Source organism: Bombina bombina, chromosome 4 (genome assembly GCF_027579735.1).
Source record: "Bombina bombina isolate aBomBom1 chromosome 4, aBomBom1.pri, whole genome shotgun sequence".
NCBI classification, from domain to species: Eukaryota; Metazoa; Chordata; class Amphibia; order Anura; family Bombinatoridae; genus Bombina; species Bombina bombina.
This window is the reverse complement of record NC_069502.1, coordinates 974,808,109-974,826,590: the sequence shown is the minus strand read 5'-3', so window position 1 is coordinate 974,826,590 and position 18,482 is coordinate 974,808,109. Positions and strand designations below refer to the sequence as shown.

Here is an 18,482-nt window from a genome sequence, read left to right as displayed (position 1 = left end):
GACCTCCGGATGAAGTTCCCACTCCCCCGGATGAAAAGTCTGGCGACTCAAGAAATCCGCCTCCCAGTTCTCCACTCCCGGGATGTGGATTGCTGACAGGTGGCAAGAGTGAGACTCTGCCCAGCGAATTATCTTTGATACTTCCATCATTGCTAGGGAGCTTCTTGTCCCTCCTTGATGGTTGATGTAAGCTACAGTCGTGATGTTGTCCGACTGAAACCTGATGAACCCCCGAGTTTTTAACTGGGGCCAAGCCAGAAGGGCATGGAGAACTGCTCTCAATTCCAGAATGTTTATTGGCAGGAGACTTTCCTCCTGATTCCATTGTCCCTGAGCCTTCAGAGAATTCCAGACAGCGCCCCAACCTAGTAGGCTGGCGTCTGTCGTTACAATTGTCCAGTCCGGCCTGCTGAATGGCATCCCCCTGGACAGATGTGGCCGAGAAAGCCACCATAGAAGAGAGTTTCTGGTCTCTTGATCCAGATTCAGAGTAGGGGACAAGTCTGAGTAATCCCCATTCCACTGACTCAGCATGCACAATTGCAGCGGTCTGAGATGTAGACGTGCAAAGGGAACTATGTCCATTGCTGCTACCATTAAGCCGATCACCTCCATGCATTGAGCTACTGACGGGAGTTGAATGGAATGAAGGACACGGCATGCATTTAGAAGCTTTGTTAATCTGTCTTCTGTCAGATAAATCTTCATTTCTACAGAATCTATAAGAGTCCCCAAGAATGGAACTCTTGTGAGAGGAAAAAGAGAACTCTTCTTTTCGTTCACTTTCCATCCATGCAACCTTAGAAATGCCAGAACTAACTCTGTATGAGACTTGGCAGTTTGAAAGCTTGAAGCTTGTATCAGAATGTCGTCTAGGTACGGAGCTACCGAAATTCCTCGCGGTCTTAGTACCGCCAGAAGGGCACCCAGAACCTTTGTGAAGATTCTTGGAGCCGTAGCCAATCCGAATGGAAGAGCTACAAACTGGTAATGCCTGTCTAAGAAGGCAAACCTTAGATACCGGTAATGATCTTTGTGAATCGGTATGTGAAGGTAAGCATCCTTTAAATCCACTGTGGTCATGTACTGACCCTTTTGGATCATGGGTAAGATTGTCCGAATAGTTTCCATTTTGAACGATGGAACTCTTAGGAATTTGTTTAGGATCTTTAAATCCAAGATTGGCCTGAAAGTTCCCTCTTTTTTGGGAACCACAAACAGGTTTGAGTAAAACCCTTGTCCTTGTTCCGACCGCGGAACCGGATGGATCACTCCCATTAATAACAGATCTTGTACACAGCGTAGAAACGCTTCTTTCTTTATCTGGTTTGTTGACAACCTTGACAGATGAAATCTCCCTCTTGGGGGAGAGAATTTGAAGTCTAGAAGGTATCCCTGAGATATGATCTCTAGCGCCCAGGGATCCTGAACATCTCTTGCCCAAGCCTGGGCGAAGAGAGAGAGTCTGCCCCCCACTAGATCCGGTCCCGGATCGGGGGCCCTCGGTTCATGCTGTCTTTGGGGCAGCAGCAGGTTTCCTGGCCTGCTTGCCCTTGTTCCAGGACTGGTTAGGTTTCCAGCCTTGTCTGTAACGAGCAACAGCTCCTTCCTGTTTTGGTGCAGTGGAAGTTGATGCTGCTCCTGCTTTGAAATTCCGAAAGGGACGAAAATTAGACTGTCTAGCCTTAGCTTTGGCTTTGTCTTGAGGCAGGGCGTGGCCCTTACCTCCTGTAATGTCAGCGATAATTTCTTTCAAACCGGGCCCAAATAAAGTTTGCCCCTTGAAAGGTATATTAAGTAATTTGGACTTAGAAGTTACATCAGCTGACCAGGATTTTAGCCACAGCGCCCTACGTGCCTGAATGGCGAATCCTGAGTTCTTAGCCGTAAGTTTGGTTAAATGTACTACGGCCTCCGAAATGAATGAATTAGCTAGTTTAAGGACTCTAAGCCTGTCCGTAATGTCGTCCAGCGTAGCTGAACTAAGGTTCTCTTCCAGAGACTCAATCCAAAATGCTGCCGCAGCCGTAATCGGCGCGATGCATGCAAGGGGTTGCAATATAAAACCTTGTTGAACAAACATTTTCTTAAGGTAACCCTCTAATTTTTTATCCATTGGATCTGAAAAAGCACAGCTATCCTCCACCGGGATAGTGGTACGCTTAGCTAAAGTAGAAACTGCTCCCTCCACCTTAGGGACCGTTTGCCATAAGTCCCGTGTGGTGGCGTCTATTGGAAACATCTTTCTAAATATTGGAGGGGGTGAGAACGGCACACCGGGTCTATCCCACTCCTTAGTAACAATTTCAGTTAGTCTCTTAGGTATAGGAAAAACGTCAGTACTCGCCGGTACCGCAAAGTATTTATCCAACCTACACAATTTCTCTGGTATTGCAACAGTGTTACAATCATTAAGAGCCGCTAAAACCTCCCCTAGTAATACACGGAGGTTTTCCAATTTAAATTTAAAATTTGAAATATCTGAATCCAATCTGTTTGGATCAGAACCGTCACCCACAGAATGAAGCTCTCCGTCCTCATGCTCTGCAAGCTGTGACGCAGTATCAGACATGGCCCTAGTATTATCAGCGCACTCTGTTCTCACCCCAGAGTGATCACGCTTGCCTCTTAGTTCTGGTAATTTAGCCAAAACTTCAGTCATAACAGTAGCCATATCTTGTAATGTTATCTGTAATGGCCGCCCAGATGTACTAGGCGCCATAATATCACGCACCTCCCGGGCGGGAGATGCAGGTACTGACACGTGAGGCGAGTTAGTCGGCATAACTCTCCCCTCGCTGTTTGATGAAATTTGTTCAATTTGTACAGATTGGCTTTTATTTAAAGTAGCATCAATACAGTTAGTACATAAATTTCTATTGGGCTCCACCTTGGCATTGGAACAAATGACACAGGTATCTTCCTCTGAATCAGACATGTTTAACACACTAGCAATAAACTTGCAACTTGGTTACAATCTTATTTAACAAAAACGTACTGTGCCTCAAAGAAGCACTAAACGATTAAATGACAGTTGAAATAATGAACTGAAAGACAGTTATAGCACCAATCCTTAAAAACAACACAACTTTTAGCAAAGGTTTGTTCCCATTAGTAAAGTAACAATAATTAAATTTGAAACATAAAAATTACAGAGCAACGTTTTTAATCACAGTCAATATATAAGTCTCACAGCTCTGCTGAGAGAATCTACCTCCCTCCAAAGAAGTTTGAAGACCCCTGAGTTCTGTTAGAGATGAACCGGATCATGCAGGAAATACAAGAGTAACTGACTGGAAATTTTTGATGCGTAGCAAAGAGCGCCAAAAACGGCCCCTCCCCCTCACACACAGCAGTGAGAGAGAAACGAAACTGTCACAATTAAAACAAGCAACTGCCAAGTGGAAAAATAATGCCCAAATATTTATTCACTCAGTACCTCAGAAAATGCAAACGATTCTACATTCCAGCAAAAACGTTTAACATGATAAATACCTATTAAAAGGTTTAATGTACTTTTAACAGAGTAATTCCGGTGAAATACCATCCCCAGAATACTGAAGTGTAGAGTATACATACATGTCATTATAACGGTATGGCAGGATTTTCTCATCAATTCCATTCAGAAAATAAAAACTGCTACATACCTCAATGCAGATTCATCTGCCCGCTGTCCCCTGATCTGAAGCTTTTACCTCCCTCAGATGGCCGAGAAACAGCAATATGATCTTAACTACTCCGGTTAAAATCATAGTAAAAACTCTGGTAGATTCTTCTTCAAACTCTGCCAGAGAGGCAATAACACGCTCCGGTGCTATTGTAAAATAACAAACTTTTGATTGAAGTTATAAAAACTAAGTATAATCACCATAGTCCTCTCACACATCCTATCTAGTCGTTGGGTGCAAGAGAATGACTGGGAGTGACGTAGAGGGGAGGAGCTATATGCAGCTCTGCTGGGTGAATCCTCTTGCATTTCCTGTTGGGGAGGAGTTATATCCCAGAAGTAATGATGACCCGTGGACTGATCACACATAACAGAAGAAAAGTATGAAGGAATTGTTCAAAATTCACCAAAATTTCACCACAGTGTCTTAAAGCCTTAAAAGTATTGCACACCAAATTTGGAAGCTTTAACCCTTAAAATAACGGAACCGGAGCCGTTTTTATATTTAACCCCTTTACAGTCCCTGGTATCTGCTTTGCTGAGACCCAACCAAGCCCAAAGGGGAATACGATACCAAATGACGCCTTCAGAAAGTCTTTTCTATGTATCAGAGCTCCTCACACATGCATCTGCATGTCATGCTTCTCAAAAACAAGTGCGCAATAGAGGCGCGAAAATGAGACTCTGCCTGTGATTAGGGAAAGCCCCTAGAGAATAAGGTGTCCAATACAGTGCCTGCCGGTTATTTTACATAATTCCCAAGATTAAAATAATTCCTCAAGGCTATGAAGTATAAAATATGTTTATATATAAATCGATTTAGCCCAGAAAATGTCTACAGTCTTAAAAAGCCCTTGTGAAGCCCTTTTTTTTTTTCTGTAATAAAAATGGCTTACCGGATCCCATAGGGAAAATGACAGCTTCCAGCATTACATCGTCTTGTTAGAATGTGTCATACCTCAAGCAGCAAAAGTCTGCTCACTGTTCCCCCAACTGAAGTTAATTCCTCTCAACAGTCCTGTGTGGAAACAGCCATCGATTTTAGTAACGGTTGCTAAAATCATTTTCCTCTTACAAACAGAAATCTTCATCTCTTTTCGGTTTCAGAGTAAATAGTACATACCAGCACTATTTTAAAATAACAAACTCTTGATTGAATAATAAAAACTACAGTTAAACACCAAAAAACTCTAAGCCATCTCCGTGGAGATGTTGCCTGTACAACGGCAAAGAGAATGACTGGGGAAGGCGGAGCCTAGGAGGGATCATGTGACCAGCTTTGCTGGGCTCTTTGCCATTTCCTGTTGGGGAAGAGAATATCCCACAAGGATGACGCCGTGGACCGGACACACCTATGTTGGAGAAAGTATGTCTGCATATAACTATAGATAATATGCAAAACTCCTTTATGAAAGAGGAGCACATACTTATGGAAGCCATTATAAAACCCAAAGTCTCACATATAATCCTCTGCTGTACTCTTCTGGTCAGGGTGACAGTAGTGTACAGCTAAAGTCAGTCAAACATCTGGATAAAAGGGTTTCACTAGAGTAATCAAGAACAACCTAAAGTGTGATGCTTGTTGATATAGTAAGTTCTTGGGAAATAAATAAATAATAATAATAATTATAAGGTGTAAACATGGACCAATATTTAACTTAATCCTTTCCCACCGGGACCTTAGTCTACATCAGAACAAAGTTCCAATGTAAACAAACAAGCAAAAACACGATCATTTACGATTTCAATGATGGAATCAGGTGGGGGGTTAGTGCCTATGACGCCAGACACTCCCTCCAGCTCATGATCCAATTTAGGAAGCTTCAATGGCTTCAGTAGGACGTTCCATACCGTCCCAACGGCGCTAAAGCCCAGTTTCAATGGCATGGAATGTCCTACCGGGAAGGGGTTAAGGACATTGTCTGAAATGACTTGTCCCCTTAAAGGAGTACTGAAGTCAAAATTAAACAGATTCAATCAAAATAAACACAGCCTTTTTATATACCCACTTTCTGAAGCACCAGTTCCTACAAAACATTTGCAAGAATTCAGACTATATGCATTTTGTGATTGGTTGATGGTTGTCACATGATGCAGGGGGAAGGAAAATGGAACTGTCAGAAAGAAATCTACTACTTTTTTTATTATTAATTTGTTAATTATGCAATGCTACTGTATTTAATGGTCCTTAAACTGTGGATAACTTCAAGGGACACTGAACCCAAAAATGTTTCTTTTGTGATTCAGATAAAGCATGCAATTTTAAGCAACTTTCTAATTTACTCCTATTAACAAATTATTTTCATTCTCTTGTTATCTTTATTTGAAAAATAAGGCATCTATGCTTTTTATTTGGTTTAGTCCCTGGACAGCACTTTTTTATTGGTTGTTGAATTTATCCACCAATCAGCAAGAACAACCCAGGTTGTTCACTAAAAATAGACCAGCATTTAAACTTACATTCTTGCTTTTTAAATAGACACCAAGAGAATGAAGAAAATGTCATAATAGGAGTAAATTGTAAAGTTGCTTAAAATTGCATGCTGTATCTGAATCACGAAAGAAAAAATTTGGGTTCAGTGCCCTTTTAAAAAAGGAACAGCCACAAGACTAATACATTTAAGAGGCATCCGTGAGAATGGTCATTTAATAAAACTTTCTATAACCTGAAGTAGAACTTAGATCTATTTTTTGATCCAGGCATCTTTACAAATTCACAGGACAAAAACAGGACCTCCTTTTTCAAAACTATGGAAAGGTTGGAGAAAAAAACATGCAAAATATTTTTAACAACTGATGAAAGACCTTCACAGGTCTTCGGATAGTCATCAACTATAAATCTTTGATAAGGGAAGAAACCATAGACCTGGACCTAAAGTTAGACAAAATCGGAATCTATAATTGGTTGGACCCAATAGTTTTATTCCCATGAGACACACAAGAGAACAGATTCTTAATTGTCTAAATTATAAGCATTGTGAAGGGTTTATTCTTAGCCTTGTATTACATTTTAAGGCAAAAAGAGATGAAGAGGTTATGAATGAGTAACATGGACAAGAAAGTCTTTTTGACACACGTTTTGAGGTAAAATTGCAGGTATGATCATGAAATTATGCTAAGACACTATCTGCTTAGTAGGTCTTCAACCATACCAATGTATAAACCTTAAATGGACATAAAACAAGTAGAGATAGACAAAATATGTGCTTTAATTACTTTACCTGTAAATTGTTACTGCAGTGCCTCATCATTAACCCTTTATTTTAAGTTTCTGAATTGTACAGCTCTAACTCCCCCCACTAAACTCCTTCTATGGCTGTATCTATATCCACCTTGGTTGGCAGAATGCAAGACATTAACACTCTTTATCATTATCTGCTGAAGCATGCCTAGAAGCAAATAAGCTGCTGAGAACTCAGTTGAAATACAATGCCTGTGTTTCGGATGCTAAACACTGATAAGGGGTGGATCAGAATAATCCAGACAGCATGGCTATGTTACCAATTTTGCTTGTTTTTGAAAAATTTTAAATACTTGACAGCAATTTTTAAACATTTTATTATGCCATTTTTAAATAAGCCTTTTTAGGATATGCACAGATCTCAACATGTTTTATGGCACTTTAGCTGATAGAGATTATATATCAATCAAAACATCAATATCCTTAGAAAGTTTTAATGGGGAAAATCCGTAAACAGATAAGTGAAATAGAACCAAGGATATGTAAAATTAAAAAGGTTTCTTGGGTCAGACACCACCATCACACTTATGAACTTTCAGCAAATACTCCTAATACAATTCTGCTAAACAGCAACTTTTGGACTTTTAATCAGTCAACTAAATTTGCCAAGTGTGAACCACGTTTTTCCATGTATGCTGTAGTCCACAAAGAACCAATTTTGAGCATGTTGCACTCAACAATTAGTATAGGCTACCACAATTATAAGTAGATTTCCAGATTTTTATACTACTGAGGATTTCTACTTCACTCCTTTTAATACAATGTGTAAGATTTATTTTTTTGTATGAATAAAATCCCTCCACCGTGATATTTTCTACTTAACACTGTTTTAAGAGATCTTACATTGTGTTTATGAATACATTATTATAGGAAAAACAACTCACTATCCTTACTTTAAAAAAAAAATCCTATAACATTCTTAGTAGTTAGCAAAGCAAACAATCTTTTTACAATGAGAGGGGTTATCCATAGAAGGACTCCAAATGGAAAGTAGAAGAACTACTCAATTCACCATTTTTCGCTAATAGCCAAGGTTCAAAAAGCAGGGAGGAGGCTGCAGAATTAATCATCTGTCTAAATTACCTTGCTTCATGTGCAATTAATTCAAAGATCAGATTTTGCTTGTTTCCGAAATTAACTGACAAACACACAACAAGCTTTTTGTAAATTCAAACTTGTAGAAGTCACTTTTTGTAATATATTGTTCTAATAAAATACAATGTGCCTCAATGCACAATGATCTGATTTGTTTTCTCTTACTCATTAGGAAGAACCGCTCCTTCATTCATTTCAAGTATACCCTGGATTCCGTGACACAGCTCTGGTGGTATTTCAGTTGGCTATTTTAAAGAAAAAAAATATATTTATTTTTGAACAAGTAACATAAAAAGAGCTTTAAGACTTTAAACAAAGCTCCTGTATTTAAAGGGCCACTAAACCCAAAATCTTTCTTTCATGATTCAGATAGAGAATACAAATTTAAACAACATTACAATTTACTTCTATTTATTTTGCTTCATTTTTTTTAGATATCCTTAGTTGAAGAAAAAGCAATGCACATTGGTGAGCCAATCACACAAGGCTTCTATGTAAGGCAACCAATCAGCAGCTACTGAGCATTTCTAGATATGCTTTTCAGCAAAGAATATCAAGAGAATAAAACAAATCAGATAATAGAAGTAAATTAGAAAGATGTTTAAAATTACATTCTCTTTCTAAATCATGAAAAACAAAATGTGGGTTTCATGTCCCTTTAAGTGACAACTTGGGGGATGTTAATGAGTTACCTCTGTATCATTAGCCTGGTAAAGCTCATGAATGAAGTCATTTAGCGGTTGGTGCTTCCCAACAAATAAATGGTCACCACCAAGGCTATTTCTTCTTACTAGTAAAAACCGGAAATAAGAGAAAGAAAAAAATAAATTAAAAAGCAGTAGAAAAAAAAACAAACAACTAATTAATAATCCAAACACAACCTAGTACATTACTGTCACAGGTTTGCTTTCATAAGCAATTAAAAAAAAAAAAAAAAAGTTAATTATACTATTAAAATTCCCATTATTTTAATTGTTTTTTGCTGAGGTTTTACCAGATACTCATAAAGAAGCTTTATAGAGAAAACAGATCATTTAAGTTACACAAGAAACCAGCAAATGAGAATTTAATTAACAAGTTTTCACGCAAGGTTATTGTACTTTGTACTTGCCAAAGCTCCATTTTTGCATCAAGGATCATTCAATTTACTGCAATTAAATCATCTATGAAGCAAAAGGTTACACATTTGTTTAAAGGCAATCAATAGCAGCCATCCATTATATCTTGTTCATTTGCAGTTTAGCAGAGCATGAACGAAAAGTACACTAATGCTAAAAACCTTAGTGATTAAAGACAACGTGAAAAAAAAAAATCATAATTTTTACTTTCATCAGAAGTGAGGTCAGGGTAAACCTCTTTCAAAGCAGCTCTTAGACGGCGTTCATCAACAAATGGCAACAGTGCAACACCTAAAAGGGACAGGAAGCAACCAATTAACAAGAAAAAAAAAGGAATATAAGCAGAGTGATAGGGTAATCTGACAGACTGGGATATCTACAAGTCTGGTGGGAAAGGTACAAGTTGCTAATGCCTCAAGAAAAAAAAACAAAAAAAAACTTGGGAGTTTTGAGATATTTGACTAAAGGGCTATAATTTTCATAGAACACAAAAATTTGTCATTTTAAAGCATATAAATTACATATAACTTTTATATTCACATTTAAAAGATTTTACCTTGCCAGGCATACTTCTTTCCATTGAGGTCAAGAGCAAAATCATCAGGGTAGAAGTCAATTATACTTGAGTCCTATAGTTAAGGAAAAAGTTAAAACAAATCTGACAATCTATGACTAATTTTGCAACATCAAGTAACCTAACTGTAAAGTCCAGAAGGTACAGATTGTTTCTTGAGCCCCAAGAAACCTATTGCAACAATAACTGTTAGAAGTAGCAGGTTTAGGACATCAAACATTAAGGGGATACAAGCCTTTTATCTTTATAGCATCTAAGAGGGAATTTTAAATATTACAGTTTTTGCTATTTGTATAAACAGACATTTCAGTTCTTTGATTATACAGGTGAACAAAAAGAAAGAAAAAAAAAAGTGGAGGAAAAAAAACAAAACCTTTTTGTTGTCTCAATATAGAGAATGAAAACCCCTCAAATTAAGATCCCCCCCATTACAACCTTTGGTTGCTGACATATGAAGCAGTGTTTGGTCTGTCTTTTTACTCTGTAACATTGTTTTTTAAATGTAAATCTTATCTTTAAAATTGTTTTGCAAGTTTATCCATTGCCTATAATATCCTATACCACCAGAAACTAGAAATGCGCTTTATTGCACAATGGTAAACACTATGCATCTCTAATTTGGTCACTCAACAAAACATGAAAATATGAGCACCAGTGGTCTATTTTTGTTGTTCTAAAGATTGTGAACTTCTTGCATGGGCAGCAAATTGGATACACATAGTAACTTTATCTTCCTGTGGGATAATAGGGAAAAGCAAGATCATTTGAAAAAGTGACAAGGCTGTCAAGGGAAAATATGACTGTAGGTGCAGCAAAAAAGCCATTGGTTTTGACAGAGGAAACAAAAAAATAAAAAATTCTCCCACCACTCCATATCAAGCTTGGACTTATAAAGCAATTTGTTAAGGCTTTGGGACAGATTGAGATTGCTTCAAAATACATTTGTAGATTTTTGAAAAACTAAAAGCATGAATCTGATGTTCCTTAAATTCGTAAACTCATTAAAAAAAATTCTAAATTATGTTGAAGCTTCTGCCTGGTGCAGTATGTCTTGTGAAGAACTTCCTCGATAAGCAAAAATTTAGACAATTAAGACTTGATGCAAAACATGCTCGCTAACTTTAGAAATGTGGGTAATATGAGCATAGTAGGTACACTTTACTCCATAGCCACTTAGATATCCAGATAATCTGTGATTTTAGTGAGGAACAAGAGGAGCGTTCCATCAGGACAAAAGGTGATGATGGAAAGGTACCAAGCAGATGAGACAGACACACTATGGCAGACTATTATCAGAGCCTCCAACATGTTTGTATGCTTTTTTTCTTTAATATGGGTCATCAGGACAAAACGCGTTTTTAAATGCATTAAAGAAGATCATCTGAATCAGCTTACTTTTTTGTTAAGTTAACTGAATACAATGCCATTAACTATTTGTAGGATTTGTGACAGTTTCTATGTAATTTGGGGGTAAGGTACATCTGATTTTTCAATAATTTTTTTGCATTTTTTATGTTTTTCAAAATGGGGCATCTATTATCTCTAATATTAGAGCAAATCTAGAAAAAAAAATAATAATGTCTTATTCGGAATCGATACGTTAACCTAAAATCGATCTAATACCATTGGCAATATAATCAGTGTGGACCTGGGTTATCAGCAACGTAAGCAATGAGATCTTAAAGGGACACTGAACCAAAATTTTTACTTTTGTGATTCAGATAGAGCATGCAATTTAAAGCAACTTTCTAATTTACTCCTATTATCAATTTTTCTTCGTTCTCTTGCTATCTTTATTTGAAAAAGAAAGCCCAGAACCTTGTTCACCAAAATGGGCCGGCATCTAAACTTACATTCTTGTTTTTCAAATAAACATACCAAGAGAATGAAGAACATTTGCTAATAGGAGTAAATTAGAAAGTTGCTTAAAATTGCATGCATCTTAAATCACAAAAGAAAAAAAATTGGGTTCAGTGTCCCTTTAAGGCCAGTTTGCACTGCCATCAAAATGTTAACAGATTTTACAAAATTACCTTTTTGTCATGAAAAAAACAAAAGAAAACTTAAAGGGACACTCAGTTTAAATTAAATTTACATGATTCAGATACAGCATGTGATTTTAAACAACTTTCCAATTTACTTCCATTAAAAAAAAAAAAGTGAAGTCATGAGATATATCTATATATATATATAATCATATATTTACACTTTGAATAACCAGTTCCTACTGAGCATGTGCAAGAATTCACAGACTATACGTATATGCATTTGTGATTGGCTGATTGCTATCACATGGTACAAGGGGAGTGGAAATATACATAACTTTGAAATTTGTTATAAAAAAAAAAAAATCTACTACTCATTTGAAGTTCAGACCAAGTGCCTTGCATTTGTTGATTATGCAAATCTAACGTGTTGACGTGTTCTGTCCCTTTAAGAGAAGAGGGGGACAGCTCACAATACAGGATTATCCTACAAAACCACAGTAGATCCAAAAAACATTTAACACTAAGACAGGATTGTTTTTTAAATAAAAAAGAAATAAATGTTGAGGGATATTATTCTACACTTGTTCTGAGAGTGAGGCTCTCTCTATAAGGCCAGTCTAATAAGGGTGTAAAAATAATTATATTGTCATACTGATTTCTGATCACCGACGCATTCTCTAAATCTGAAGTTCATGCTGGGCGTTTAAATTAAGCACTAATTTCACAATACACCACACCTGCTACATTAGAAAACATCCAGCAGCTGACCTCTGTGTATGATCGCCTGCGGCCTCCTGACCCGTTTTTATCTTTGCATATGAATTGTGTATGACCCTGCTTGTTCTGGCTTGACTACTAGGAGCTACTTCACTTTTACTGTATACTGCTACCAGTTTACACTGTTGCTGCTTAAATATCTGTATATTACATCACAATCCACAAAACCCTTCATCCAACTACCGTTTGACATTAACTTGATTGAGCTACCCCACACTATTGCACTTCCTTTTACAGTTACTATGTTTTCTATTTGCTGAACTGAGTTTATTATAATCCGACTATTGCTTCACCTGCATCATACTTTGGACAAGTAGTATCCATCCTACCACTGATGTGCCCTCCATTACTTGCTGTATTTACTGCAATATTTGGATCTAGCCTCTCACTACTTAACCAGTAGGTCCGATACCAAGATTATATAGGTACACCGCTGAAATGTGATTTAAACAAAGCCTCATTTAATAAAATGTGAGGCCAAGTATTTTACAATTAATCCAATACAGCCTTTAATGATTTAAAACACTTACCGGATCAGTCATTAGCCTTCTCCAGGAGGTTGGCAGAAAGTTACCACTAGCAGCTGGAAACACTCCCATGAGTTGTTCCAATGGCTTAAACTAAGTTGAGGAAAAAAAAAAAAATTGGCTGAGAAAATATTTTATAATATTTGGGAGAGATATGGGGAGAATTGTTATAGAAAGCCATTCAAGTCTTTCTTTAAATATATCAATGCCTCACTTTAAAGGGACAGTATACACTACTATAAAGAATATATGTGTATATGTATGTGATAGATAGTATATATATATATATATATATATATATATATATATATATATATATATATATATATATATATATATATATATATATATACACACACACACATATATATACATACACACATACAGTGTGTGTATATATATATATATATATATATATATATATATATATATATATATATATATACACACATACAGTGTGTGTATATATATATATATATATATATATATATATATATACACATATATATATATATACACATACACGCTATATATACATACATACACACGCTATATATATATATATATATATACACACACACAAACTTATACATATACACACAGTGTGTGCGCGTGCGTATATATGTGTGTGTATATGTGTGTATATATATATATATATATATATATATATATGTACGTGTGTGTGTTAGAGATATATATATATATATATATATATATATATATATATATATATATATATATATAGATATATATATATATATATATATATATATACACATACATACACACACACACGATTTGAAGATTATCTATATAGCCCATCTAGGAGTGTTTTTGTAACAATGTATTCGTTTCTTTTTTGTTAACTTTGTGCTGATTTTCAGACTCCTAACCAAGCCCCGGTCTACAGATGTGTGGCTATTGTTGTGTAATCTGTCTTTTTATGTAAGGAAGGGGGAGGGGTATGCTCTTTCTGCTGTCCCAGCCTAACCTCATCAATAGTGCTAAAGTGGGAGCTTTTAAGTTTTTAGAAGATGTTATACTGTTTTTTTTATCAGTATCTGCATATTCTACTTTATAGTAGTGTCTATTACATGCAGTTATATGAAATTTGGTGTACCCTGTCCCTTTAAGATAACTATATGCTAAAAGTATAATAATTTTAGACATCCAAATAATCAGGAAAACATTTTTGATATAAACATTTACACTAATGTAAGAAAATGCATTTACTTTGAGCAAAAATAAATGTGATTTATTTACATACACTAACTTCTAAATTTACCAAAATGAGACATGCAAAAATAGCACCAAAATAATCCAACAAGTTCCTTGTCAGATAATATACTGTACAAAGGCAAATTAGATTTAATTATAAAGTTACTTACTGGTTTGGTGTCCTTTTCAAATTCAGAAAAAAGACCTGAGATATTTTCAAAGTCTGAAGCAAACGGAGCATAGTGGAAAGGGAAAAACCACTTCCAAGAAGCACAACCCTGTAAAAAATCAATTTGTGTTTAAGCAAAGAACTAAATAAAAAAAAATATATATATGTTTGGATGCCATATACTAGACTAAACAGCCGATTTAAAATAAAAACTGGTCTACAAAAAAAAAAAAAAAAAAGTTACAGTATAAAAAAAGATTAAGACTCATGAAAGTACTTTTTATTTTTATGACCATTTAGGGTATTCAAAATTTAAGAGACTTTTCAATTTACTTCTATGGTCAAATGTACTTCATTCTCTTGGTATCCTTTGTTAAAAAGCATGCCTAGGTTGTCTCAGGAGCAGCAATACACTACTTGAAGCAAGCTGGTGATTGGACATATCTGGTGGTTACACATACTTATTTGCTCACAGCTAGTTCCCAGTAGTGCATTATTGCTCTAAAGCTGACACCTTTGCACAGGTTTAAACCGATCTACATGCAAGCAACACTGCAAAAATAAAGATACACGAGATCGCTTTCTTTTTGTACTTTATGTCCCTTTAATCTGCAAAGCAGAATCAAGTTTAAAAAAAACAGTAACAGTGGTAAGGCAAACAATGTATTTTTACTTAAAGGCAAACATTTATAAAATATCTCAATTACATTTCTAACATACAGGTGGTGATCCATTACACCTGGGAATTACTGTTCCCTATCACTAGGAGGTGGCAAAGAATCCTAAATCCCAAGAGCTCTATAGAACCCCTCCTAACTCACAAGTACCTTAATCTCGTCTTTGTCTGTGTTGGAAGAAACTGAAGAATGAAAAACAATTTATGTAAGAACTTACCTGATAAATTAATTTCTTTCATATTGGCAAGAGCCCATGAGCTAGTGACGTATGGGATATACAATCCTACCAGGAGGGGCAAAGTTTCCCAAACCTCAAAATGCCTATAAATACACCCCTCACCACACCCACAATTCAGTTAAACGAAGAGCCAAGTAGTGGGGGTGATAAAGAAAGGAGTAAAAAGCATCAAAGGATTTTGGAAATAATTGTGCTTTATACAAAAAAAATAAAATAAAAAAAAAATCATAACTACAAAAAAGGTGTGGGCCTCATGGACTCTTGCCAATATGAAAGAAATGAATTTATCAAGCAAGTTCTTACATAAATTATGTTTTCTTTCATGTAATTGGCAAGAGTCCATGAGCTAGTGACGTATGGGATAGCAATACCCAAGAAGTGGTACTCCACGCAAGAGTCACTAGAGAGAGGGAGGGATAAAAATAAAAACAGCCAATTCGCTGAAAAAAATTAATCCACAACCCAAATATAAGTTATTTTCATAAATAAAAGGAAAAACAAATCATAAGCAGAAGAATCAAACTGAAACAGTTGCCTGAAGAACTTTTCTACCAAAAACTGCTTCCGAAGAAGCAAATACATCAAAACGGTAGAATTTAGTAAAATGTATGCAAAGACGACCAAGTTGCTGCTTTGCAAATCTGATCAACTGAAGCTTCATTCTAGTAGAATGAGCTGTAATTCTGAGGCGGGGCTTACACAACTCCAAATAAGCTTGATGAATCAAAAGCTTTAACCACGATGCCAACCATCTGACCTTTCCTGGAACCAGAAAAGATAACTAATAGACTAGAAGCCTTTCTGAAATCTTTAGTAGCTTTAAATGGACAGTCGAGTCCAAAAAAAACTTTCATGTTTAAAATAAGGCATGTAATTTTAAACAACTTTCCAATTTACTTTTATCACCAATTTTGCTTTGTTCTCTTGGTATTCTTAGTTGAAAGCTAAACCTAGGAAGGCTCATATGATAATTTCTAAGCCCTTGAAGGCCGCCTCTAATCACATGCTTTTGTATTTGCTTTTCACAACAGGGGAGAGCTAGTTCCTGTAAGCCATATAGATAACATTGTGAGCACGCCTGTGAATTGTGGCAGACACTGCACTAATTGGCTAAAATGAAAGTCAATAGATAATAAATAAAATGTCATGTGATCAGGGGGCTGTCAGAAGATGTTTAGATACAAGGTAATCAGAGCTAAAAAGGCATATTAATATAACTGTGGTGGCTGTGCAAAACTGGGGAATGGGTAATAAAATGATTATCTATCTTTTAAAATAACAAAAATTCTGGTGTTGACTGTCCCTTTAACATAATATTTCAGAGCTCTCACCACATCCAAATAATGTAAATATCTCTCCAAAGAATTCTTAGGATTAGGACACAAAGAAGGGACAACAATTTCTCTATTAATGTTGTTCGAATTCACAACCTTAGGTAAGAATTTAAATGAAGTCTGCAAAACTGCCTTATCCTAGTGAAAAATCAGAAAAAGAGATTCACAAGAGAGCAGATAATTCAGAAACTCATCTAGCAGAAGAGATGGCCAAAAGGAACAACACTTTCCAAGAAAGTAGTTTAATGTCCAAAGAATGCATAGGCTCAAATGGAGGAGCCTGTAAAGCCTTCAAAACCAAATTAAGACTCCAAGGAGGAGAGATTGATTTAATGACAGGCTTGATACGAACCAAAGCCTGTACAAAAAACAGTGAATATCAGGAAGTTTAGCAATTTGTCTGTGGAATAAAACAGAATGAGCAGAGATTTGTCCTTCCAAGGAATTTGCAGACAAACCGTTATCCAAAACATCCTGAAGAAACTGTAAAACTCTAGGAATACTAAAAGAATGCCAAGAGAATTTATGAGAGGAACACCATGAAATCTTGCAAACTCGATAATAAATCTTTCTAGAAACAGATTTACGAGCCTGTACATAGTATTAATCACTGAATCAGAGAAACTTCTATGACTAAGCATTCAATTTCCATACATTCAAATTTAATGATTTGAGATCCTGATGGAAAAACGGACCTTTAGACAGAAGATCCGGTCTTATTGGAAGTGGCCAAGGTTGACAACTGGACATCCGAACAAGATCAGCATACCAAAACCTGTGAGGCCATGCTGGAGCCACCAGCAACACAAACGATTGCTCCATGATGATTTTGGAGATCACTCTTGGAATAAGAGCTTAAATATAAGCAGTTTGATAACACCAAGGAAGTGTCAACGCATCCACTGCTCCTGCCTGAGGATCCCTGGACCTGGACAGGTACCTTGGGAAGTTTCTTGTTTAGATAAGAAGCCATCAGATCTATTTCTGGAAGACACCATATCTGAACAATTTGAGAAAACGCATCTTGATGGAGAGACCACTCTCCCGGATGTAAAGTCTGACGACAGAGATAATCCGCTTCCCAATTGTCTATACCTGGGATATGAACCGCAGAAATTAGACAGGAGCTGGATTCCGCCCAAACAAGTATACAAGATACTGGTTTCATAGCTTGAGGACTGAATCCCACTCAGATTGACATATGCCACAGATGTGATATTGTCTGTCTGAAAACAAATGAACGGTTCTCTCTTCAATAGAAGCCAAAACTAAAGAGCCCTGAGAATCGCACGGAGTGCCACAATATTTATTGGTAATCTCGCCTCTTGAGATTTCCAAACCCCTTGTGCTGTCAGAGATACCCAACCTGAAAGACTCATCTGTTGTGATCACAGTCCAGGTTGGACGAATGAAAGAGGCCCCTAGAACAATACGATGGTGATCTAACCACCAAGTCAGAGATAGTCGACCATTGGGATTTAAGGATTATTAACTGTGATATCCTTGTATAATCCCTGCACCATTGATTCAGCATACAAAGCTGGAGAGGTCTCATACAAAATCGAGCAAAGGGGATTGCATCCGATGCTAGTGTCATGAGACCTAAAACTTCCATGCACATAGCCACTGAAGGGAATGACTGAGACTGAAGGTTCCGATAGGCTGCAACCAATTTTAAACGTCTCTTGTCCATTAGAGACAAAGTCATGGACACTGAATCTATCTGGAAACCAAAAAAAGGTTACCCTTGTCTGAGGAATCAAATAACTTTTTTGTAAATTGATCCTCCAACCATGTTTTTGAAGAAACACTAGTTGATTCGTGTGAGATTCTGCAGAATGTAAAGACTGAGAAAGTAT

At 36.5% G+C, this 18,482-nt stretch overlaps 1 protein-coding gene across 1 annotated transcript in view; it reads right to left on the bottom strand.

Moving 5' to 3' along the window:
• Positions 1-18,482, bottom strand: part of XRN2 (5'-3' exoribonuclease 2) — a 211,765-nt gene that overhangs the window by 89,566 nt on the left and 103,717 nt on the right. The window contains exons 18-23 of the mRNA XM_053712013.1: positions 14,376-14,483; positions 12,991-13,080; positions 9,678-9,750; positions 9,329-9,412; positions 8,696-8,793; positions 8,169-8,248 (exon numbers count right to left, since the gene is read on the bottom strand). Coding sequence (XP_053567988.1) covers positions 8,169-8,248; positions 8,696-8,793; positions 9,329-9,412; positions 9,678-9,750; positions 12,991-13,080; positions 14,376-14,483 — 533 coding nt within the window. The remainder of the gene's footprint in view (positions 1-8,168; positions 8,249-8,695; positions 8,794-9,328; positions 9,413-9,677; positions 9,751-12,990; positions 13,081-14,375; positions 14,484-18,482) is intronic.